This window comes from Microtus pennsylvanicus, chromosome 7, assembly GCF_037038515.1.
Source record: "Microtus pennsylvanicus isolate mMicPen1 chromosome 7, mMicPen1.hap1, whole genome shotgun sequence".
Lineage (NCBI taxonomy): Eukaryota > Metazoa > Chordata > Mammalia > Rodentia > Cricetidae > Microtus > Microtus pennsylvanicus.
The window spans coordinates 42,781,104-42,807,722 of NC_134585.1; the positions used below are offsets into that span (position 1 = coordinate 42,781,104).

A 26,619-nucleotide genomic window follows, 5' to 3' on the forward strand; every position below is an offset into this window, starting at 1 on the left:
AATCAATGACCATCCAAAGACTAGAAAGTACTACTCAAAATGAGTGCCCGCAGCTGAGCAGTCCTTCTAGAGCTGCCTTGTGGCCTGGCCTGCCTGACAGATCCCCAGTCATCAACCTGGGGCTCCAGGCCAGGGCAGGCAGCGGTGGCTAGTAGTCAAGGACCGATGTAACTCCAACATAGTCTGCAGCAATTCTTAAACTCCCCACATGTTATAGACATTACACTGGTTTCCAAAGTACTTCAGTAGTGAAGTTTTATTCAATTTTAGTTCAATTTTCTATTGGTGGGGAGGAATCTGCCAATCTTCTTACCTGATTATGGCCAAAACCCTACTCTAGGCTCACTTATACAATAATGCAAAGAAATCTTTCTTCCATTTACACGTGGGAAACTCAATGCAAAGAAATACTCCCTTCACAATTATCTGCACCCCACTCTACACCTATTGAGATGTAACGCACACTTCTGGGTATGTCCATGAGGAATTTTCAGAAGCAGACCAGGAGGGCTCTGCTCTAACCAATATTTAATTCAATGATTATTTTAACTTTGAGTGGACTGTCGGCAGGCGGTGAGACCTTGAGAGTGGCCCCCCACTGGGGGATGCAGGACTTGAAGAGGATCTATTTAGTCCTGGGCCATTCCTGTTATTCCCCTGCATCCGAGCCAGTGTGGGCTGAGAAGCTCTGCACTGCATTCCCATCATCAAGATGTTCTGCCTGACTTCAAGCCCAAAGCAATCGATTCGAACCTGGACTGAGGCCGCTGAAGCCTGAGGTTAAGTTGTCCTGCAAGATTGATTTTTTTTAAATAAATGTTTCATCACAGCAACAGATACTGATGAAAATATAGATATTGATGGCATGTCTAAACTTCATGGCTGAAAGGGGCATGGAGAACCAGCACAATGGTATACACCTGTAATCCCAACATTTAGGATTCTGACTTTAAAGCAAGCCTGGCTACACAATGTGATCCAGACAAAAACAGCACCACCACCAACAACAAAAAGAACAGAAAGTACATTTATAAAGAACATGAACTGTCAAAGATTCTATGGGCCATGAATATAAGCAAAGTTTAACCCACTGGTAGTGCTCACAATTTCTCCCATGGCTACAACTGGCCACAAGCAGTTACTGCAAGGCTCAACCAGGGGTGGATCTGCCTCTGAGCACACTGTGTTGTCTAGTCTATTCTATTTCACACTGGCTGTGGCTGGAAGCTACTTCATTCCCTTACTATGTGAGCCATTCTATACAAGGCAGGAGACTGCAAGGCAGCATGCTTAATCAAAGCAAGGGAGAGAAAAGAGCCAGGGTGCACAAGCAAGGCAAAACTTAATCACATCAGAAGTGATAAACCACAATTTTTGCTTAATTTTCTTTGTTAAAAGCAAATTATTAGGTCCAGCACACAAGAGGAATGGGCAACAAAGGGCACAGATCTGAGGAGACAGAGAGCATTAGCATCATGGACCATCTTAGGCATTTACATACAGAAGAGAGTTGTATGAAACAAGGCCAGAGAGGTTTGGGAGATGAAAAATGCCAGATCCCAGAAGGCCTAGTGGATTTCAGTTACAACTTACTCTTCCTGTGACTGAAAAAAAAGTATTGCCGGGTGATGGTGGCGCACGCCTTTAATCCCAGCACTCGGGAGGCAGAGGCAGGCGGATCTCTGTGAGTTCGAGACCAGCCTGGTCTACAGAGCTAGTTCCAGGACAGGCTCCAAAGCCACAGAGAAACCCTGTCTCGAAAAACCAAAAAAAAAAAAAAAAAAGGAAAGTATTTTAGGACTCTGAGCAGATGAGGACAGGATCACATGTTGTTAAATAATCTCCAAGATAACCATGTCATGAATACTCTGGGACAAAGGAGAGTGAAACAATGTATTAGAAAGCTGCTGCAATAACCCAAGATGAGGCAATGGTGCCTTAAGCAGCAGAGGAGCAAGAAAGTAGTGATCAGGAGTTGGATTTTGAATTAATTGGGATGATCAAGCATAAGAAAACATTGCCATATTTGACATACAAAAATGGGGAGGGGGAGTAGTGATATCTCCAAGGCTTTTAATCTGAAGAAACTCTACCCCTCCAATTTCTGTCCACGGCAAACAGGAAAATCAAGAGGTCTAGCAAGCTGAAAGTTAGTTGCTTTAGCTGTGCTATATTTGAAGTATCTTTGATTTCTTAGTAGAAATTTCTTCAATAGTTACAACTGGAATATGAAGTTCAAGAGATATCTGCACCAAGATTTAAATCTGGAAGTCACTGAGTCAAGCCACAATATGAAACAAGTAAGACACTGAGATAAAGAACTGGTCTGAAGATTAAACAGTTTAAAATAAGCCAGGGATTAATTGAGATAAAGAACAAGTCAGAATATTAAACCCTGGGGCACTGACACATTAAAGAGGTAGGCAGCAGAGAAGACAGCAAAGAACCAACCAGGAACACTCAAAGGAATAGAGGGATGTAAGGAGAAAACCCGTAGGTTCATGCGTCTCTGAAATCACAAGTGGGCAAGGTCTGTGACTTCCAAGGGACCAACTGACAGTCTGTTCAGATGCAGAATATGCAGGTCACACAAATGAAGATGCTTCAGTTTTCCTAGCTTCTACTTGGAGACAATGAAAACAATTTTTACATGAAGAGGAAATGACTTCGGAATATCCTGGGTGATTGACAACACTTTCTTTTAAAAAGGTGAGGGGACAGGGGACAAGACACTCTGTCTTACCAAAGGAACTTTATAGACCTGAGTCACAACAAATCTTCAGCCTTTATTGTGTCTGGAAAGCACTTAAATACATCATTACAGACATTTCCAAAATAAAAACTGCCATACAGATGAACATGAAGAAGACTGTACACGAATGCTTTCAATACCGACTTTTCCCATCACTAATCTCTGATAGGGATCAGCAGGAACATCTACTTACTACTTATTTACATGTTACTAACCATGTGTCTACAACCTTCATAGTATGGAACTGGTACTATTTGATCAGCATTTGCAGGTAGAAAAGTCACAAAATTCTGATAAATCCGAGGAGCTTTTTCAAACAAGATTCTAGGAGTTATAAGCCCTGCTAAGCTCATGTATTGGAAGCCCGAGCCCTAATACAGCAGTGCTAGAAGGCAGGACTTGATGGAAGATGCCTAGATTATACACTCATGAACACATTGCTGTCATTATCTTAGGACTATGCAGACTGTAAAAGGATGGGTCTCTGGTGCTCTTTGCTCTTCTGTCACAGGATGATACAACAGGAAGGCCCTCTAGGTGCGAGTAATTCTACCGCAGTATTTCCCAGGCTCTAGTATTGTAACCCGACGTATTTCTGTTCAATACACTCAGTCTCACTGTTCTATTAAAGTAACACAAGACAAGCAAGACTAATTTCAGGTTCAAAATACACAGGAAAAGGATGGAAAGATGCCTAAGCAGCTGGGAACACTTGCTGCTCTGCAGAGGGTTCACAGCACCTGCGCTGGGTAACACAATCAAATGTAATTCCAGTTCTAGGGAATCCCATGTCTTCTTCTGGCCTTAGAAGATACCTGCACACTCATGGTGCACACACAAACAGGCATACATGTAAACACACGAATAAAATAAATACGCAGGAAGGATGGCAGATACAAATAGCAATTAATCAACAGGAAATGAAGACTAACTTCCTAGAGGCTCTCTCAAGTAGTCAAACTCTGACAATGAAACAGAAGTTGAAAGCGGCCAGGTCTACTTTATCTTCCCTTAGTCCATAACTTACTACATATGTGTCTTCTCTGACACTCCTGTTTCACTACAGAATTTCTTCATAGAACAAAAAAAGAGAGAAAGAAAAAAAAGAAAGAAAGGAGCTTAATAACCTGGAATTGTTTACACTATAGGAGCAAAACATAATTTGACCAAATCATTTAATGTATACATAGATCTTGTTGGAAGACGTGTTTCAGTTAGCTGAAACTAAGAACAACCATGTGGTCACTACGTTAACATGGTTAGTAAACTATAGCATATTAATGTAATTAATATTAACAGTAAGAAACAACAAAAACGATCACTTGAACTAACCAGTGCTAAGGAAGAAAAAGCATTTAGAGGTCACCAAAAGGAAAATCACAGATGAACAGAATCAATATCATCTTATGAATTCCCACACAGGATTTGGGCACTCCTCATTTCTACAACCTCAATAGGCATCCAAAACCTGAACCAGGCAGCTTGGTGGGGGGAGGGGTGAAGGCCAGAATAATAAATTTAAATGAAATTCTGTAAGGCGGTAAGCGGTAAAATGGTTGGCTTTGCCATACTACACTTTCAAGTACAGTTAAAGCAACCACCAGAACAAAGGCAACAGCACAAAAACTTACAATGAAGAAACGGTAGAAAGCTAAAGACAACAGTCAATCTGAAACCATTTAGTTAGAGAAAGAGACCAGAGGGACTGCGGTAGTCTGAGTAAGAATGGACCACATAGACTCCTACATCTGAACATTTCGTTCCTGGTTAACGGGAAAAGATTAGGATGTATGGACTTGCTGGATGAGATGTGTCACTAGGGTGCCAGGCCCCAGGGTTGTTCTGTCTGTCTGTCTGTCTGTCTGTCTGTCTGTCTGTCTGTCTGTCTCTCTCTCTCTCTCTCTCTCTCTCTCTGCCTGTGAATAAGGACATCAAGTCTTCAGCTACTGCTCTAGCACCTGCCTGTGTGCAGCCATGCTACCCACCATGATGATCACGGATTAACCCCCACGTAAATGCTTTCCTTTAAGGGTGGCCTTGGTCACAGTGTCTCTCGACAGCAGTAGAACAGTGACTAAGACAGGAACAAGGAGAACTCTGTACCACACCTAAACAGAAACGTCAAGCGGAGCTGAAAACGAAAGTGCCACATAATAGCAGTCTGTCACACTGCACAAAAATATGAGAACAACGAAGAAAGATACAGAAACAACAAGAGAGGAAAATGAACCCTTAAAGGGTCTTGAGTAAGAGGATGCCCCAGGTGGAGCTTCTGGATTAAAGACCCTGTGACCAGAGAGCAAAGAGGCAGGACCAGCAGGGTGCCCTTTTCAGCCTCCACTGAGTTCCAGGAAGAGGAAGTGAGCTGCAGTAACCCCCACTAGCTGGGAACTACCCAAACACTGACTACCCAGCCCCGCTCAGCCTTACTTGTGGAAACTTTCTATGAACAAACAAAACAAAATTCCATGAATTTAACAGATCAGTAAGAATATGGTTTCTAGATTTGAAGGTTTGCAGATGTCCCCACGGGGTCTGTTTCACCTGCAGCACAGGCACTGGTTATCCTGGCACTGGGATGGTATCCGCCCTTCTGCTGCACTAACACTGGAACTTAGGCATGATGCCAGAACAACAGTGGATAACCTGGCTTTGGAAGGAACAACAACGGGTCCAAACTATACTTGTACTCGCTGTGTTCTTCAGAGGGAGAGAAGGCTGGAGACTGCATTCAGTGCCCCCCTGGAAGCAGCAAACTGACTCTTAAATACCCACCACTGAGGATGGAGCTTTCATGGCTCCGTGGAAGAGCACAGTAAAGCACTCATCTCACAACAGCATGGCAGGATGTATGTGACTGCAACTGTGAGCCTCACTGTCCAAAATTTTAGTCCTACCCTCCCCTTTTAAATGTGAGAAACCAGATGAGAGATAAACAATGGTTATCCAGGTTTGAGTGGTGTGCGGGAGAACTGTCTATATTCTGTCAATTATGTTTTAAATAAATGCTGATTGGCCAGTAGCCAGGCAGGGAGTATAAGCCGGACAACCAGACAGGAAGTAGAGGCGGGTCAATGAGAGCAGGAGAATTCTGGGAAGGAGGAAGACCTTTCCTCTTCAGTCCTGTCCAGACAAAGAAGAAGGAAGATGTGACCTGCCCCGCTGAAAAAGGTTCAGAAAATTATTTGACCATGTGACCAGCATATACTAGAATAATGGGCTAATATATATTATAAGAGCAATTACGAAGCCTGAGCTAATGGGCCAATCAGTTTATCATTAATATAGACCTTCGTGTGATTTCTTTGGGGTTAAACGTCTGTGGGACCTGGTGGGAGGACAGAAACCAGGCAGGAGAGATCCCTCCCCCCCACTGCCAACAGAGTGGATCAGGCAGATTATCAAACCAGGGCATGGGATATTGGGCACAGTGGGGGTGCAGCTGTACTTCCAGTTCTTCCACAGTCTAAGGAACCTAAAAGCTGGGTTCGGCTTAGAGAAGATATATTAATTTCAATAGTCTATGAAAAAATGGCTGTCAAATAATTTGCAAGTAGATTTTTTTGTTGTTAAAAACATACACTTTAAGAACAGTCAAAATAGATGTCAGTGATTCAGTATTATTGTCTGCAGTAGATCTCAGTGATTCAGTATTATTGTCTGCAGCCTCCAACTCTCTCCACACATGCGCACGAGATGTCATATGAAGAGCCGCTCACACCACGGTTTCTCAACCTGAGTGCTAAATCAGAATGATTACTTTTTACTAGTAGATTTCCAAGCTGTCTATCACACCCTCTGGTGGTCTATGGCTCCCAGAGACTCACGTGCTTAAATGCTTGCTCACCAGGAGTGGCACTATTAGGAAGTATGGCCTGATTGGAGTAGCTGTGGCACTGTTGGAGGAAGTGAGTCACTGGGAGTGATCTCTGAGTTCTCAGATGGTCAAGCCATCTTCTGCTGCCAGTGATTCCAGGTGTAGAACTCTCAGCTTCTTCTCCAGCACCACATCTACCTATAGGCTGCCACACTTCCCACCATGACCATAATAGACCAAACCTCTGAACTGTGAACCAAGCTCAATTAAATGTTTTCCCTTTAAAGAGTTGCCATGGTCATGGTGTCTCTTCATAGCAATAGAAACTCTAACTAAGACATACACACTAAATTAGAATCTCTCTGGAACAATTCTGAATTATTTAAAGATCCCAGATGATCATGAAATTGCGCTGGGGTTTTAATACTACTAATTATTCCCACAGGTCACACTCCCAGAGCCACTGACTAGAAAGCAGCTAGCTCCCTTAACAGCAAACAGCCCCAGCTAAGGTTGTAACATCCACTTTGGGCATTGTCACTCACTAACAGGATGATCACTAACACCAATTTCTCCATCTGTAACACAGTGTAAAAGTAATGGGTCAGGAAAATTCACTGAGAAGTGTGAGGTTCACAGTGCATAGCAAGGTTAATGTTATGCCTGCATCTTGAGCCTTCTTTAGGGTAAACCTTTAAACATAAAAAACCATGTTTTGAGGTTGACATAGTTTAGTAGACAAAAACAGTCAGAAATGGAACTAAAGAAGCTAAAAAGCAAAGTTTGCACATTTGAGTATTTTCCCAGAACTATAGACATGGATAGATTAGATTGCTGTTTTAAGGTTACCTATGTAGCCTTTTGATTATTAACCCTGTGTTAAAGTTTTCAGTTAACTTTTTGTTACAAATATTAAAGATTTTTCCTTGTTTGTATAGTGGTGAGTATCCCCGCCTGTCACACGGGAGACTGGGATTTGATTCCCCGACAAGGAGCCAAAAAAAGAAAAAGAAAAAAACCCCAAATATTAAAGATTTTTAAATATGTCCTGAGCTCAAGTCCCAACAACCACACTGGTGGTTCACAACCACCTGTACTGAGATCTGGTGCCCTCTTGAGGAAGAGACCAGGTCAGTGGTCCTCATCAACTTAGACCATGAAACCTAATACGGAGAAGTTCAACAGAGCCACCATGTATAGACTGCCCATGCATGCTTCAGCATTGCCAAAGCATAAATTTCATTTTCATTTCATTCCAATAAATTTATAAACCAATAATTTTTGGTTGTTCTGTTTTTGTTTTTCTTGTCTGCCAGTTTTTTATTCCAGAGAGAGAGACTTTAAAAGCAAGTGGGAGTCTGAGAAAGGGTAGGCCATAATCTGATTTCAGAGCCAGCTTCTTAACAAAACAGAACAGCACAAACCAAGTTTAATATGATCTACATCCAATTGACATTTAGATCCCTATTCTATTAGTTTTAATGGCCAGAATGCTCAGAGATAAATTTTGAGCTTGGGTGGCTGGCTGCAATAGTAACAGCTGAGCTGTAACCAAGACATACAGAACACAGTAAACTCATACATTCAAGACCACTCAGACATAAGCATGTAGTGGCAACATTCATGCATTCCAACACTAAAACAGACAATTTGTTTTCACTTTTTTAAGCTATCCGTTTAAGGAGAAGAGCCTTGTTACCTATTGGCTCCAATTTTCATGGGCACTGGAGAAAGCTGCCCCGCAAGCCCAGACACTGCATTCTGTAACTACACAACGTCATTGAATTATTTCAAGTTGCAGCTCTGGGCAGCAGTGATACTTGGCTTAAAGGAGTTGCGGGTGTAGCGTGCCCATAGCAGAGACAGCTTGTCAGTTTTGGTAAAAGAGCTACTTTAAAAATAAATAAATAAAACACAGAGCAACAATTAACAACTAAACAAAACTACAGACAAATTGACAGACATGGACAGACCGTTGCTCTAAGGACAACCACCAGAACTCCTGAAAATGGTCAAGTCAAGGGAGTGGGAGTAGTTGGCTTCTGTCCCATAATGTCAGTCCCGAGTGCCAGACACACAACAAACAGTCCAAAAGCAAGAAAACAATGCAAATTATTCCTGGCCACCGGAGGAAAAGCTAAAATCAAGATGCCAACAGATGATTTTTCAGCACACCTTCATCTTCTGCAGAGAATTCAGCCCTCTATCCCCAAGGCACCCCACTATTAGTAATGATTAGATTATTTCCTCTGCATTTAAAATGAGACCAGGACACTTTATCTTTGAGGAGACAAAGACTATCCTTGGAAGATTCAGAAAATACTAAAATCCTTCTCTATAGGCTGACAGAATCAAATTTAAAAGTCTGCCTAAAGCAATAACTTTATTTACAAGTGTCTTGTGACCTTGGTAACAAAAGGTCATTGCTGTGACAGCCAAGTTCAATGATAAGATGTGGTTCCCAGACTCAGAGTTCACTAGCAAGTTTGGTTATCTTGTCACAAGGCCTACAGGGTGGTGACTGTAATGTGGCAGAGGGCAGACACAGTCCCCAGAAAGGAATGTTTAAAGAGGTCGTTTCTATCATTTCAGAGGATTTGGAGAGAAAACTTAAAACAGAATTGTTTATATCTTATCGTCTATGGTTACTATATTAACCAGAAGTATTGAGCCACATATTGAGGACGTGAGGCTCGTCTCTCAGCTGACTAGCAGACTTCTGTTCATGGGAAGGCTCATCATATCTTAAAAGGCATTACTATTTTTTTCTCTCTCCGGGCAGCAGCTAAGCTTTTCCACAACTTGCACTATGTTTTCCTCTTAAACACTAGTAAAATGTTCTTCAATCTCTAAAATAAAAATAAACAAGTAAATAAAAATGCATTCTATATAAATACTATAAAAATCTTCTAAAACCTAAACTAAAGGAATTTCATGGTTCTTATGGAGCAGGAGGAAAGACACAGAGCACAACCAAAACTACTGAATTACAATCCAGTAAGCCTCTTGGAAAAAGAATCAAAATAATTCAGTGAGTAAGGGGTGTGACCCCAACTCTGCTGACCCAAATTCAACACCCAGGATTCCTATGATGGGAGGAGTGAACTGAGCTCAGACCTGACATGCGCGCGCGCGCACACACACACACACACACACACACACACACACACACACACACACACAGATTTTCTTAACTATTCCTGCATTTGAAATGTCTGTGTATTTTTCAGTTTCCAATATAATAACCTAGTAAAATCTTATTAACATTGACTTACTGATTTAAAAATGGCATCCGTTTCCGGAATATACATTTAAACCTTATTTTAGGAAAGCCTGAATCTGGGACTATCCACAAACAGGAAGCACTTAGGTTGCTCTTTACACCTTCTCCAGTCTAATACCAGATGAGAGGAGAAAGGGAAAGAGGCCAAGCGATCATGGCCCCTGGATTAAAGCTGGCAGAGTAGAAGAAGCTCCCCAGAGTGCACTCTACTACCCTCAAGTCTGTGAAGGAACGCTAGAAAACACAAGTATCAAATACTGAGTACAAGTGGAGGAAATGGCTCATTTAACACAACCAGGAGATTTCAAATAACGATTAAATTATCCTCAACAAGTGTTACAAGTAAAATTAATGAACACAGAGGAGGTTTAAAATGTCTCAGAATATTAAGAACAAATGCATATTATTTATTCCTTGTGTTCAAAACTATAATCTTGCAACTAATATCAAAATTAAGATTCTTCATGTAGTCTCACTCTAAATTCGATTGGCAGGTGGAAGAGAAAATGAAACGCAACGATACTTACTATAGTAGCCATACAGAACAGTGTTCTCAATCTGGACGCTGACATTGGCATTTGCCCACTCCTAGGATAAAAGGGAAACAGTAAGTGTATTCTCTTTAACAACAGCTTTGCCTAACATGCAGAGTACAACTGAGTATCATCTCTGGGGTCTGTCACTGGCTCAAATAAAGGATGATCTCTACAAGAAATGAGAGCAGACAAATAAGCACACACGCATCAACACAGAGTCGCGGGGAACAACAATCAGGAGTGATGTGACTCAAGGAAGAAAGGGCAGTCTCGGAAAAACGGAGAGAAGATACAGAGAGGGAAAAGAGAACAGAATATATAGAGCAGGCTTGAAAAAATGCACAAGAAGCTCAAGGAGACTCAGCAGCTGTGGAAAGGTAGGCAGCACAGAGTGAATGCAGGCACAGGAAGGGCCAACGTTGGAGGTGCTTGGGGGTCAGTCTAAGTATTTTGCATTTTGTATTAAGAGCAAAAGAAAACAGTGAAAAACTGATGCAGAAAAACAGCTGTGGTTTGTGCTTTAGAAAATCTGGATATTGGCCATTGTGGCAGTCTTCATCATCAACTTGGCAATATTTAGAACTTGGCTTTAGGATTTATAGATTGCTGAGTATGCCTGTGAAGGTTTTTTCGAGAAAGAATTAAGGAGGAAGTGAAACACACCTAGAAAGAGGATCGCACCATCCCAAGGGTTGGGAGCCCTGCGCAGATGAAGAAAGAACAAGGCGAGCTTGCATCCTCGCCTCTCCGCATGCTCCCAGACCAGGATGTCTGTCCGAGTACATGACTAACCCACTGAAGCTCGAGCTAAAATGAGCCCTCCCTCCCTTAGACTGTCTCTGACAGACATGTAGTCACAGAAACACAAAGTAACTGCTCTGCTTGGGGCTTTGTTGGTGTGCTGAAACACTTCATCAAAACCAGGAGAGCAATGGGTTTATTTCCCTATAAGTTACAGTCAGTCCATCATACAGCGAAGTCAGGGCAGGAACTGCAAGCAGGAACCGCAGCTGGGACCATGGAGGTACTGACTTGCTCTCATGATTTAATCGGCTTGCTGCCTTACGTGACCCAGGGCTACATGTCCAGGGGTGGCACTGCCCAGTAGGGCTGTCCTGTCCACCTCATCATTAAGAAAATGATCTATGGAGTCGTCTACAGGGTGATGTGATGGACGCAATTTCTCAGTTGAGGGACCCTCTTCCCAGGTGACTCTTGTTTGTGTGAAGTGGACGCGAACTAAGCAGCACACTGACTGACACAAGTGTACAACACCTTTTAAAAATACCTAAAAGCTAATTCAAACTCCTTTGCATTCATCCTTCATAACTGTTATTTAAATTAAGTTTAGAGTGGCGCACGCCTTTAATCCCAGCACTTGGGAGGCAGAGGCAGGCGGATCTCTGTGAGTTCAAGACCAGCCTGGTCTACAAGAGCTATAGGCTCCAAAGCCACAGAAAAACCCTATCTCGAAAAAGAAAAAAAAAACACAAAAAACAACAAAAAAAACAAATTAAGTTTAGAAAATATAATTTAAATTCATCATTTTCATAACTTAGGTATAATGGAATGAAGACATTCTAAAAGTCATTTGACAACAGACCAATGGCAAGAAAAAAACTGAAGGATATCAACAATAAGAAATTTCTGAATTGCTATACAGATAAAACATCACAAGGTTATTATAGAAGCCTTTCACCCATCCCCACAACTTAGGACTCTAATAACAGAAAGTTCAAAACTGTGGAGGAAAATCCATCTCTTATATATTAGAGCAAGATGAGTTATGACCTATACATTCTGTGTTAAATTTAACATAAAAATAATCTGACAAACCAAGACACGTAACCGTATAAACATCATTTAAACAGTACCGTCCAATGAATGACTGGATGGCTTTTGAACTCTTACTGCGTTTTTGGCAACCAAGAAGCCCAAACCGGGCTTTCTTCTCCCACCCAGAAGGAGCAGAATAAAGAATTTCAGTGACTCCGTGAACCCAGGAACCCAGTCTTAAGGTGCACAGCAATCACAATACTCTAGCACATCAGGAACTGTTCAAACTAGTTGATACCTAGCTTACCCACTGACAAGACTGTTCTGCCTGTCCTAAAGTAAACATAAGAAAGAAAGTAAAGGTACAGATAAACCTATAGCCCAGTAAACTCCAGTCTGCACCTCTGATTTTTATTAATGGCTCTTTACCAAAAACTATGCAGCGCAATGTGTTTAAAAAAACGTTTAAAAAAAAAAAGAAACAAAAACATGGAACCGAATAGAAGACCTGGATATCAATCCACACATCTTCGAACACCTGTTCTTTGACAAGGAAGCAAAAAATATCAAAATAAATGAAAGCATATTTAACAAGTAGTGCTGCCATAACTGGATATCAACATGTAGAAGAATGAAAATAGACCCATATCTATCACCATGCACAAAACTCAAGTCCAGATGGATCAAAGACCTCAACATAAAGCCACACTGAACCTTACAGAAGAGGAAGTGGGAAGTACACTTGAATGCATGGGCACAGGGAACCACTTCCTAACTATAACCCCAGCAGCACAGACACTGAGAAAAACGATTAATAAATGGGACCTCCTGAAACTGAAGAGCTTCTGTAAAGCAGAGGACACAGTCAACAAGATAAAACGACAGTCTACAGAATGGGAAAAGATCTTCACTAACCCCACATCAGACAAAGGTCTGATCTCCAAAATATACAAAGAACTCAAGAGTTGGACAACAAAAGAACACATAATCCAATAAAAAAAATGGAATACAGACCTAAACAGAGAACTCAACAGAGGAATCTAAAATGGCTGAAAGACACTTAAGGAAATGTTCAACATCCTTAGTCATCAGAGAAATGCAAATCAAAACAACTCTGAGATTCCATCTTACACCTGTAAGAATGGCCAAGATCAAAAACACTGATGACTACTTATGCTGCAGAGGTTGTGGGGAAAAGGGAACACTCCTGCATTGCTTGTGGGAATGCAAGCTGGTACAACCCCTTTGAATGTCAGTGTGGAGATTTCTCTGAAAATTAGGAAACAACCTTCCTCAAGGCCCAGTAATACCACTTTTGGGTATATATCCAAAGGATGATCAATCATATCATAAGAACATGTACTCAACTATGTTCATAGCAGCTTTGTTTGTCATAGGCAGAACCGGGAAACAACCTAAATGCCCCTCGATCGAAGAATAGATTTAAAATGATACATTTACACAATGGAGTACTACACAGCAGAAAAAAATAATGACAGCTTGAATTTTGCAGGAAAATGGATGGAGCTAGAAAACATTATTTTGAGTGAAGTAACACAGACACAGAAAGACAATTATCACATGTACTCACTCATAGGTGGTTTTTAAAGATAAAGCAAAGAAAGCCAGCCTACAAACCACAATCCCAGAGAACTTAGACAACAATGAGGATACTAAGAGAGGCTTACATAGATCTAATCTACATGAGAAGTAGAAAGTAGAAAAAGACAAGATCTCCTGAGTAAACTGGGAGCATGGGGACCTTGGGGGAGGGTTGAAGTGGAAAGGGGAGAGGCGGGGAGGAGAGCAGAGAAAAATGTAGAGCTCAATAAATATCAATAAAAAAGGAAAAGAAAAAAACAAATAAAACAAACAAACAAACAAAAACAAAGCTGAAGACATTATTGACCAGATGAAAGATGAGAAAAAGTTTATCAAAAATTCTTAAGATAAATTATCATGTAAATATTAAAGCCTAAGGTCTATTTAAGAAAAAGTGCCCTGGAGTACTTGAGAGTAAGGCGAACAGAACACACTGCACCCAACAGTTTCAACACATTTAACTTCTCTCTTTAAAAACTCAACAAAGGAAGCCATCCAAACACACAGAAACTGAAATTGTAAGTAGGACCCACTGCCTACCATGGCGAAGCACTGAAAAAAAAATCTATGGCCCAGGAGAACACTATCCTAAGACCCCCGAATGAGAACAGACACAATCATACGTGTCAGCTCCTCAGAGCCAGGTGTCCTTCATGATTCCTTATATACCAAAGTCGAAAAGTAAAAAGGATCTTAAGATGATCATATCAGTGAGCTGGAGGGTCACTGTATTTCTCTCTTTTTCTTTGTTACACATCATAGGAAGCTCCAACATTTCCCAGACAATCTGAGGGAGTGCTGTCCTTACTGAAAACCACTTAAAATTAAAATTTAGAAATTCCAAATTTCAAAATATAAATTAAGGATAGAAAGTATAAAAGTAATTTAATGGAAAATATTCATTGAAATTTAACATCTTTTAATTTCGAGGGCTCTTCTGTCTAACCCATTTTTAAGATAGTATGTGTAAAGTACACACAGGATGCAAAGGCAGTTAGTGTATTGGCTTTCTATGCTGCCCTGCCTCCCAAGGGTCTGATTTTAGACAGCCTTCCTTCTAGCACACTTTGGGAACTGCTATGGCCTTGATATGGTTTGTAAACTCTTGTCTCCCAGAGCAGAAACTAATGGGAACTTCAGCTATTTAAAGGCCAGAGGAATGGGGAACAATCAAGAACTAGGACTAGAGACTAACAGACTGGAATATTTCAGGGGGTTCCGGATTCCACAGATAAAGGGCATAACTGGGTGTACACACATTTCCTTTGCTCTTCTTCAGGACAACCTGAGCTCCAACACAGCCCTCCCCACTCTCATGCAATAGCCTCACCTTGGGAAAGGGATTCTAAGTCAGAAGCAATTCCTTTCTCTCAGGGCATCTGGCAATATCCTGAGACATCAGAGGCTGGCAGAGGGGAAGGGAAGTCCAAGGCTACAGGTATCTAGTAGGAGAGTCTTCTACAACAATTATCCAGGACAAAACACCAACAGGAAGGGAAGCAGTCACTTAGAAGTAGGTCTCAGAGTTCTGACTCTAAAATACAGACATGACTCAACTTACTAACAAATCTAAAACTCATCTCTATTTGTACTCAAATTTTAGGCCTATCTTCTTCAAAGTGTCCACACTACTTTATAGTCAATCCTTCTGTTAGAGTAGCAATAAAAGCCTAGTAAGGAAGAACCCCTTCTGGTCAAGAAAATAGGGTCTGTGGCCTGGGTGGAGACCTAACATTCGAGTTAGCAGAGGACAATCCCCCTAAGACAGTGGGCTCACCTCAATCCATGCTAAAGACACAGGCAGAATCCTTAGTTCTTGTTGAAATACTGTACTGGCGTACACACGTATTGGAGGCCACAGCCATGCATCCTATAAGTCAGTCTGCGGATCCCCTTAGAGTGACTCACTTCCTTCTTTTTTCTCAGCACGCTTTCCCTATCACTTTGGGTTCCGCCAATGTTTCTCTTAGTCCCCCCCCCCCGCCCTTCATCTCCATGTCTCTGCCCTCCATGCCAGCTTAAATGGCATGGCCTTTACCCTTCTCCTCTGCACAGCAGTGGAAGTTTACAGCTGGCCAGACTTGGGGTTTTCTTTTAAACGCTAATAAAATAGTCCTTCAGTTTCCATTTGAGTCTACTCTTAAATTCCTTTATTAGTGAGACCGAGAACACCTAGAGGGGACCCCAATTTCCTCTGTATCACAATCATATTGAGATTTCTAGTCCCTTCCCTTCTTCAGGACACTACTCTTACAATGCTACCCTTTCTTGTCTCAAAAAAAACTTCCTTCTCTGATTCATAACATACACAACTCCAGTAACTTTCATTATAAGACACACAGAGAGGAACACATAACCACCGCCAGTGAAAGTCCCTGCACTGCCCCTCCACTTCCCTCTCACAGCGGCTCTCAAACTTCCTAATGCTGTGACCCTTTAATATAGTTCCTCATGGTGTGGGGACCCCCCAACCATAACATTATTTTCCTTGTTATTTCAGAACTGTAATTTTGCTACTGTTATGAATCATAATGTAAACATTTTGGGAGACAGAGGTTTGCCAGATGGGTCGGCCCACACAAGAGAACCATTACTATAAACCAAAGCCCTCAAACATTATCAGCATTCCCTAGCCCAACTTCCTCACCTCACCGCCCACATTGAACTGACTCTTAGGGTTCAGGAAGCAAAAAAATCTCCAGGGTGTCATTATCACCATTAAAATAGGAGCAAGAGTAGCGCCAAATTAGACATATAAAAATAATATAACTGAACAGAACTGAGCAAGAACTCAGAGAGAAGACTGGGCTAGGAAGAAACTATGTGTGTGTTTTCCGTTTTTACTTTGGTGAGACAGCAAATAGGCTTCAAACAAGAACACAATTTCAGGAATAAAAGACACAGTGCGTGCATGCACATGAGAACACACGTGGGGCTGGGTGTGATGAGGATGACGATGTGATGTTTATCTGTCGTCCCTGTGCTAGAGAGCCTGAGGCAGGAGGATGGAGGTGTTCTGGCCAGCCAGGATCACACACTGAGATGATAATCATGAAGATGATGACAACAATAAAAGTAACATTCAAAATCAAATAAAAGTTACCAAGAAAAATACTATTACAGTATTTAGATTATAGGAGCTAAAAATAAACAAACTAGAGACAATAAGATATGGAAACTGGATTCGAACACAGAGTCCAAGGTTGCAGACATGCTTGGCAAGTGTTCTGCCTATGAACCACATGCCCAGTCAGAAGGAAAATGGTACAACTCTTCTTATAAGTGTAATAAGAGTTCCCAACATAAACAACACCAAGGCTAGGAAAGCAGCTCACTGGTAAAGTACCGGCCTGCGTGTGCTAACCCTGAGTCGTGATCCCTAGCACTGAGAAAAGAAGAAAAACTAATGAACACAGACTAAATGTTTAAGAAGGAAGATAACTGAGACCCAGAAAAAGACTACTAATTTAGGCATGAGTACCAAAAATCAACAATATGTAACAAAGTTCATAAGCTCATAGAAATATTTACTTTAGAAATTCAAAGATGAAAACAGTTCTCTATAATGTATAAATAAATATTCTAAATTCAAAACTAAAACCAATCTCAGTTCAGACAGTAATTATGCGAGGGATAATTACACTGCCTGTACTATGTCAGAGCAGTTATGCACATACATACACATATGCATTAATTTCACAGACTGCAGGAGAAAAATAGCCCAGAAGTTGATAATTATGTACTTCCTGGATTTCATTATACTACTTCAAAATAAAAACACCCCCACATTCTTACAATGTCAGAATCATTTATCTAAGAAACACAGCTGTGTACCCAACCGCAATCACAAGAAATTAGACACTTCCATGTAATTTAATACTATAATGACATCAGAGAAAATGGCCTCATAATGCTAAGATAAATTACTTAATTACCTGTATCTAAGATCATTAAGGGTATTTACTTCTTGACCAACAATTAAAAAAAAATTAACAAAAAAATCTAATGAAACCATTGAAGATAATCATCTCCTCCTAAAATGTCTCAGTGTAAAACACAAAATATAAATTAAATGAAAAATTGAATTAAAACAAATGAAGACAGGAAGAGACTTTTCACTAAATTGAAAAGTATATTTATTAAAAGGGCATCTTCCCCCACAAAAAATAAATGAAAGAAGACCTCTGGAGGCAGATAGCAGAGTTTCAATTTTTTTTATATATATATTTTCAGGCTTAACCTCTGTTTTGTTTTTTCACCCATAAAGCCGTAGGTAATCTAACTACCTCATAGGACTACTTGGGAGGTCAAAGGGTCCAATGTATGCAAACGTTTAATAGACAGACGCAATACAGTCACTGCCATCAATTTTCCCAACACTACACTTTGGCACACACTAAGACTCCATTAATACTAACTAGGAGTCTTCCCTATAGGAGAAAAAGAAATTTTAGTTTCAGCAACAGTCAGAATATATCAAAACATAGTCACAAAAGAGTTATCAATTATTGAAGGCATTTGAACCAAAATCAGAGTTATTAAAACACTACGAATTACTGAAAATTAAAAAATATCTATTTATTAAGTACCATGTGCAGATACTGACATATGGTACCCACTTCACAGAGGCTGAGCCAGTAAGAAACAAAAGAAATTTACATAACTAAGCCAGGCGGGGATGACACATGCCTTTAATCCCAGCACTTGGGAGGCAGAGGCAGGTGGATCTCTGTGAGTTCTGGTCTACAAGAGCTAGTTCCAGGATAGGCTCCAAAACCACAGAGAAACCCTGTCTCGAAAAAAGTCAAAAAAAAAAAAAGAAAAGAAAAAAAGAAATTTACATAACTAAAAAAGAACTTCCTCTAGGCTATGTATTTTCTTTTTAAAATGAGGAACCCAAAGTGGAGAAAAGTTAAGGAACTTGGCCAAAATCACTCAGCTAAGTCTAATGGCTGCTAGCATAGCAAACTCTCTCTATACTCTACGAAGTAAATGCTGTTCTGTTGTTTTACTAAAGTCCTTCTAAAACATTTACTTGTGCCATCACTGTCAATAAAATCAAATATGCTGCAAAGGAATTATAAGAAGCACAAAAATAAAAGCAATTATAATGAAGTATTTTCACATTAAAAAAAAATGACTCCCAATACTGACTGGGATGTTGAACAGATGATTCTCATAACATGAGGACCTGCTTGTTGGGGTTTTTGTCCTGTCCAGTTCCCACAGGTGGTAAGGTCCCAAAGAAAATCACACAGAGAATCTGCATTAGTTATAAACTGATCCGACCATTAGCTCAGGCTTTGTATTAGGTCTTGTAACTTATATTAACCCATTATTCTAGTATATGTTAGCCACATGGCCCAGTAGCTTTTTTAGCAGGGCAGGTAACATCCTGCTTCTTCGGTGTCTGGATAGGGCTGGGGGGGAATGGGCTTCCTCCTTCCCAGAATTCTCCTGTTCTCTTTTACCTGCCTCTACATCCTGTCTGGTTGTCCCACCTATACATCCTGCCTGGCTGCTGACCAATCAGCTTTTATTTAAAACATAATTGACAGAATATAGAATTGTCCCACACCAGATTCTCATATAAGATAGTCGTCTGCATCTAGTCTACCACTTTGTGTTTTCATTCTTTACAGTTCATTTCTACACTTACCTATTCCCACACAAGAAAACAGATCTGGAAAAGTTCTTCAGTGGCAACGAATGCTAGCTTGCTGTGTAAGCAGCAGAAACTGAGTTAAGATCCTCAGCACCCACATGCAAACCAAGCATGGCTGCCCACACCTATATCCTCAGCATTAAACAGGTAGGGCAGAGACAGGGGATGCGGAAAGGCAATGTGACCCACCAGCCTTGCCTAAACACAAAACTTCGGGGTCAGGGACAGAAGATGATGTCTGATGTGCACGTCTGGACTCTACATGCCTATGCAAAGGCGCACACACACACACACACACACACACACACGTCATAGAGAGAGAGAGAGAGTCAGAGAGACAGAGAGACAGAGTCAGAGAGAGAGGAAGGAAGGAAGGAAGGAAGGAAGGAAGGAAGGAAGGAAGGAAGGAAGGAAGGAAGGAAGAAAGGAAGGAAGGAAGGAAGGAAGGACGGACAAAATACACCGGTTTGCTAATGAAACAACTGCTAAGTACCCACAAGGAAAAAATAACCACAAAGCACAGCAACACTTACCTTAAATGTACCATTTTGATTTTTCATGTAAGAAACCAAAAATATGTCCACTGGCAGAAGTGCTGACGTGATCAATGCAACCGCTAATGAGAAAATAGCTGTTACAGTGGAGACAACTTCACTCTCCCGCTGACTCTGGTATTTACGAACATATATCCAGCAAAATGCCAAAATAGCCTGAAACACAGCAAAAAGAAAGACCTATTACTACCTCATACCTCCTTTAGCACTAACATCAACCTGTATTTGGAGTTTATTTGGCAAAAACTTCTTTTACATGTGTAAAGAAAACTTTTATTAACTTGCACAAGATAGAATGTTAAACTCTACTTATGAATGAAAATGCAGTACAATTTTACGTAAATCCACACCTTATGAGTAACAATGCAGCACTGCATATGTCCGCAGCAAACATTAATAGTTACATGCAATGTCATGTCCCAATGTCTCTCTCCAATCTAAAGGAAATGTACCAGAAATTACAGCCCACAGACGCCATCCACCTAGAAGTTAACTGCTAACCACCACACAAAAGCTATAATCCAAACTTTAAAGGGCATTTACCCCCATGTCTCTGATATTTAAATGCATGGTCCTCTGCGTGGTTGGTAGCACAGTTTGGGTAGGTTATAGGAATTTTAGTCAATGGAGCCTCGTTGGAGGAATAGGTCACTGAGGATGGACTTTGGGAGTATATATCCTCACCACTTCCAGTTCACTCTCTCTGCCTCAAGTTTCTCACTCTCTCTACCTCACGATCTCTCTGCTATCAACTCCAGCATTCATTCAACCATTACAAACTATTTCCCTGGAAACAGAAGCGGAAATAAACTCTTGCTGCTCAAGTAAAAAAAAAAAAAAAAAGAAAAGAAAAGAAAAGCCAATAATGAAAACAGATTCATGTGCCTAACAAGATTTCCTGTGAAAACTGTGCCCAGAGGTAATGGGGTTCACATCTTTAGCTGAGTGGCATTCTTCAGACCTTTCTAGAGCATACATAGGTCCTAGGCTTCTACATCATTAGGCAGCATTGGGATCATACAGGGGACCTGCTGAGGCAGGGTGCCGGGCCCACCTCCCAGAGCTTCATAATAGAGACCCAGGTAGGCTCCAAACACCTCCATGTTAACAGACATGATTGTGGCAGCGGTCAGGAACTGCATTTTGAGCTCCTATGTTCTACCCCATAACAGAGAGTTGCCAACACCATACTAAGTCAGTGTCCTCAGCCCTGACTGTGAGCTAGAGTTATCTTAGTAGTTTTTAAATACCTTTATGCATCCCCTACTCCATAGCAAATCAACCAATCTGTAGGGCTTCTCAAGAATCAGGGCTTTAGCCGGGCGGTGGTGGCGCATGCCTTTAATCCCAGCACTCGGGAGGCAGAGGCAAGCGGATCTCTGTGAGTTCGAGACCAGCCTGGTCTACAAGAGCTAGTTCCAGGACAGGCTCCAAAACCACAGAGAAACCCTGTCTCGAAAAACCAAAAAAAAAAAAAAAAAAAAAAAAAAAAAGAATCAGGGCTTTATAAGTCAACAGTAAGAACCACTGTTCTAAACGAGATCTGTCGGAGTGCAGAGACACAAACTTACTTTGTACCATACAACTTGTTCTGTAAGCATCCAAATTCTACCACAATTACGATACCAAGAAGTTTCCACTAAACTGAACATTCTGATTTGTCTTGGCTAACCTCACTCTCCATCTTCCGCCATAACCACTACTCCCTGCAATCTGTCCCTACACTTTGTATCATTTCTCAAATGCCATTATGTATTCATGTTTCAGCTCATCTTTTGGGTCCAGTTTCTTTCACTTGGCCCACTGCATTTGAAATTCATCAAAGCTGCATGTCATTCCTATTGCTGTCATTTCAACATTGTCATTTACAAAAAGGAAAAGAATAAGTGAAAAGAAAAAGAAGCTAGATGTTAGGCATAATAATAATAATAATAATAATACAACCACAGCAAAAATGACTTAAGCTCAAATTCTGGTTTAAAAGTTCAAACTTTTTGTTGGTCTGTTTTGTTTTCAGGAAGTTACTGTCCATAAAATGTTATATTAACATGTAATAAGTTTCTAAGGTGGATTCAAAATTCTTGTAAACATTCCTCAAGTTTGTTTTGAACTCACTGGAAGCTGAGTCTTTTCTCTCTATACTGAATAGCACTTAACACAGAACTCAGTGCATTCATTTACAGATCTCAGGAAAGACGCATGAGCATTTTTTACCAAGCTGAAGCTGACAGCAAGCGCACAGAAAGCATATACTAAACTCAGAGAGACAAGCTCACGAAGAGCTGCCAGGTAGAATGGCCAAGCAAGAGGTTTTGGCTAATTTAAGAGGACCCCATGTTTTCTTTTAGGTTATGCTACAGATGACAATAGTAACTGTATAATGAACAAATTCTCCTGGCCTATAAGATAAGAACGAAAACTCTTGGAATGGGTTTTCAAGATTAAACGAGCTATTGTGTAGCACACTGCATAGCTACAGTAACTGCTTAACAAATGGCATTGTAGTTAATACCTCATAAAATAACACCTCAGGGCATTTTCTTTTCTTTTAAAAAGCTATTATTAAACCAGGGAAAGATTTTAAAATAGTTCTCCAACTCTTCCCAGTTTGGATTTAATTGTTCTGGGCACTAGGATTTTAAAAACTCCCTAGATGGTTTTAACAAACGGCCAAGGTTGACAACCATTGGGGTAGAGGAAAGAATGAGGACGCTAAAGAGTTTTGTCAAACTAAGCAGCAGATATGATCCCAGGGAGTTTATTAGACTACTTTAATGGGGCTCCCCACAGACTATGGAGTGGTCACAACTCCACAGGTGATGCCCACACCTCAAGGAACACTAATAAATGTGCGCTACAAAATGGAGTTTGCCTCTGTAGTCACAGAAAGAGCTGGAAGGTGGCGTAGGCCAAATTACTGAGAACATGGGGAAGTCAGTAAAAGTGCTTACATTTTAGAGCATAAGGGACCAAATGTAATTATTCTGCATGTGGCCCTAGAAACTAACATCCAATTTGTTTGTCAAAGATCATAAAAAGGAAACACTCATTACTTGACCCTCTCTACACAGCTGACATTCATTCTTAAAATGAGAAGTCCGCAGATCCTGTGTTTCTAGAGATTCAAAAACTGAAAACTACTACATCATTTTAAAAACCCGTTCCGACATTTGGGTGCACGACTGATAAACCACTGCAGGTAACACTGTTGGTATATTATCATAAAACAAGACAACGGGACCAAAGCGCCCCGAGTCTGCACTCTTCACTACACATACACGGCGTACACACACACACACACACACACACACTAACTTGTTACTGTGTTTGATGAAACAGGGACAGTTCACTTTATTAAATTCTAACCAATGGGCCTTAAGCTCTGCAGTAAGATAAAAAGCATGCATAATGTCCTGTGGTATACCAAAGCGTGATGGTGGCTATCAGGCAGATTCTGAACACTTAAAAAGAGCTGAGAGCCAAGCAACCTTCCTCAGGCAACCACATTCTTTCCTCGAAATTCCACTGATTATTGCAAGATGGTTTCTCTGTGGCTTTGGAGCCTGTCCTTGAACTAGCTCTTGTAAACCAGGCTGGCCTTGAACTCACAGAGATCCACCTGCTTTGGCCTCCCTCCCAAGGGCTGGGATTAAAGGCGTGTGCCACCACTGCCCTTGCTTTTTAATGGACTTTATCACATGAACAACAATAAACAAAATATCACTTTAATACATCCAACAGTACTTGTTGCCAGTGACAAAATTCATGCTTTTGGGTCAGTGAGGGAGTTTAGCCAGCAAAGGTGTTGTTGCCGAAGCAGAGTTTGCTCCCGAAACACACAGTGGAAGAAAGCTGTCCTCCAGCCTCCACCAGCACACCGTGGTGCACTCTTGAGTGCAGGTACACACACACACACACCACACATACCTGCAGTGCTCCCTCAGGCCAGCACACATACGCATCACACAAATGAATAAGTAAAATGAAATTTAAAATTTCAAGTTTTCAAGTGAGAATTAGAATTTTGCAAAACTTGTACATAGTACAACAAGTTGTGAGCTTACAACTCTTCTGTACTTGGAAATTCTCAGGACATTTCTGACAAGGTCTGTGGTGATTCAATAAATGTAACATCTGATATTACATAATACAATGTATCCATGTTTTGAGGATGCACCTCACTTAGTTACCAGCACCTCCTCCTGAGTAAAAGAGTCACTGAAAGCACAAGTTGGACTAAGAGCCTTGAATCTAAAGAAAATGTCCAGTGTTTTAGATTGCACATTGCCACAGAACCTGAAGACGCTGGCGTTTGCTGACTTCTGGTGCAGTCACGAAGAATATCCCCAGCTATCAAAAGCAATCCTCTACTTCTGACTCCACACCGCTTAGACTAGATTTTGTGCATACATTTCAGCTGAAATAACTTACTTCAAGCCTGAATGAGAAGCAGACGTGAATACAGATCCATTCTAATAAGCCAAGCACTAAACAGACTGACATTAACTTCATTTTGAATAAATCGCGATTTTTGCACCTCACCTATGCTCAATTCTATTGTTGCTGATGCAATTTCACTAACTTTCCAAAGTCTGCTTCTGCTTCCACTTTCTTCCAACCACGTCCTCTCCCAAGTTCTATTTCATTTACAAAATCATATTTTGTCTTTCAACACTTAAAAATCCATGTTTCCCACATATCAGTCCTTTATAAAAGCCATGTTATTATTCCCTTTGTATCCTTCTATGGTCTACAGCAAAACTATTGTGATTTAATTTCTTTCATTAATCAAAACAGTCCCACTATACTTTCATACTGGTTACATGTTTATTTTCTTCTAAATAAATAGACTGGAAAAGTCAGTGAATTCTCTAAGGACAGGATTGCATGGCTTTGGAGACTACACCACTAACACCTTAGGGATTTCCAATAGCCCTCCCCTCACACTCCCCACCCCCCAAAAATGGCCCAGGGCAATGGGATTTGTGAAAGTGAGGGTACCATCCTTGAACCAAAGATTCGGTTTAGGATCCCTGAACACGCTACACAGGTGCTATGTGTATGTGGTTCTTGGTGAAAAACTACTAGAAAAACACACTACATAAATGTCAGTCTAGGGAATCGGACAAACTATGTCCAACGAGTTTCAAAATGTAAACACTGAATAACTGTAGGACTAAAGTCCTTGAAGAGCAGGGAAAGGCTTGACAATGTAAAAGGCCCAAAGAGTAGCAAACTGAACAGAGCCCGTTGCCTTTTGATAGCAGAGTGATAACCAAAGTATTCAGGGCCATGACAGTAGAGTTTGTGCACTCAATAATCTAAGACGAGACGGTTGGAAAGACGGCACCTGAGGCCAGAGAGGTAGCAGTATAATCACAGTGTTAGGGTAGCCTAACACTGGCTGACAGGAGGGCTGTCACACTGGCCATACTCCTGCTCGCGCTGTTCTAGGTGGAATGTGACATCTAGAACGTGACACTCGCGTCATCAAGGCAGAATCGCACAATGAGCACGGGGAAGTCTGGGCACTTACTACCCCACGGGTTGGAGCAGGTGGGAGAAATGGGGCATTTAGAAAAACAAACAAGTGACCAGGGCAGCGCCCGGGACACTGGCACAGAGGCGGCGCGGACACCAAGCAAAGCCAACACGCCCTTCTCCACCCCAAGGGTCGCTCGGCCCCAAACAGACCCTCCAGCCACGTCCTCAGACAAGAGACAGAGCCTGAAGTTAGGGAGTAGACCTCGGGAGTCAGCACCTCGCCCACCTTCCTCTGGGGCACCCTCGGACCCAGCAGAGAGCAGGACGAGTGAGGAAGCTCTCCCGGCTCGCAGGGCCCTGGCTGGCCCGCCCTCCTCCTCCCACCTCCGCAGCCCGGGAGAACTCGGAGCGCCTCCCCTACCAGGAGCAAGAGGCCGAAGATGCACCAGCCGATCACCAGCTCGACCGCCGCCGCCGCCATCTTCGCTTCCGGTTCCGACAGGCCCGAAGGGGAGGGGAGGGACAGGGACAGGGACGGAGAGGGACCCGGAACCGCGCAGCCTAAAGGTTAAAGGGGTGGAGGGGCGGAGCGGAGGGTTGCCAAGGCGACCCTAACCGCGAGCGTCCCCTGGCGACCAGCCGAACCGGGGCGGGGCGCACCCGACGTGCCGTGACGTCACCACGCTGCCCGGCCACGCTCAGACTGCGTTCCTGGGTTTTGCCGTGGCTTCGGAAAATCCCTACCAAGAGTGTCTTCTGCGCCACTTAATGTTCAAGTGAGGTTTAGGGGCCTTCATGATTTTCCCAAACGAGGTTTAGTTCCCAATATCTAAGCATAAATCATCATGGTGCAGGAATGAGTCAGGAGAAAAGAATGCTAGCTGCCCAAATGACTTGATAATTTGCTGGTGATCAAGCCACGTCATTGTTTGCCAGGGCACTTTGTTATCACGTGATGTTTTCATCTGCGAATACCTATCAATTTACATGGTGGTTTCACACAAGACATCAGAGTATATAAACATACTGATAATGAGATTGTAGGTGCTTATAATATTTTCAAGTGGACAAAACAGGCATTGCCATAAATGAAGCTGAGGGAAATCCTGGGATGATTGCCTGGGTCCTGTGGTGTGTTCGTGCATCTTTA

General features: G+C 41.6%; 1 protein-coding gene across 1 annotated transcript in view; it reads right to left on the reverse strand.

Annotated features, from left to right (window-relative positions):
* Lmbrd1 (LMBR1 domain containing 1) overlaps nt 1–26,379 on the reverse strand; it is an 85,443-nt gene extending 59,064 nt beyond the window's left edge. The window contains exons 1-3 of the mRNA XM_075980560.1: nt 25,891–26,379; nt 19,965–20,141; nt 10,380–10,440 (exon numbers count right to left, since the gene is read on the reverse strand). Coding sequence (XP_075836675.1) covers nt 10,380–10,440; nt 19,965–20,141; nt 25,891–25,950 — 298 coding nt within the window. The 5' untranslated portion in view covers nt 25,951–26,379. The remainder of the gene's footprint in view (nt 1–10,379; nt 10,441–19,964; nt 20,142–25,890) is intronic.
* Between the last annotated feature and the right edge of the window lie 240 nt (nt 26,380–26,619).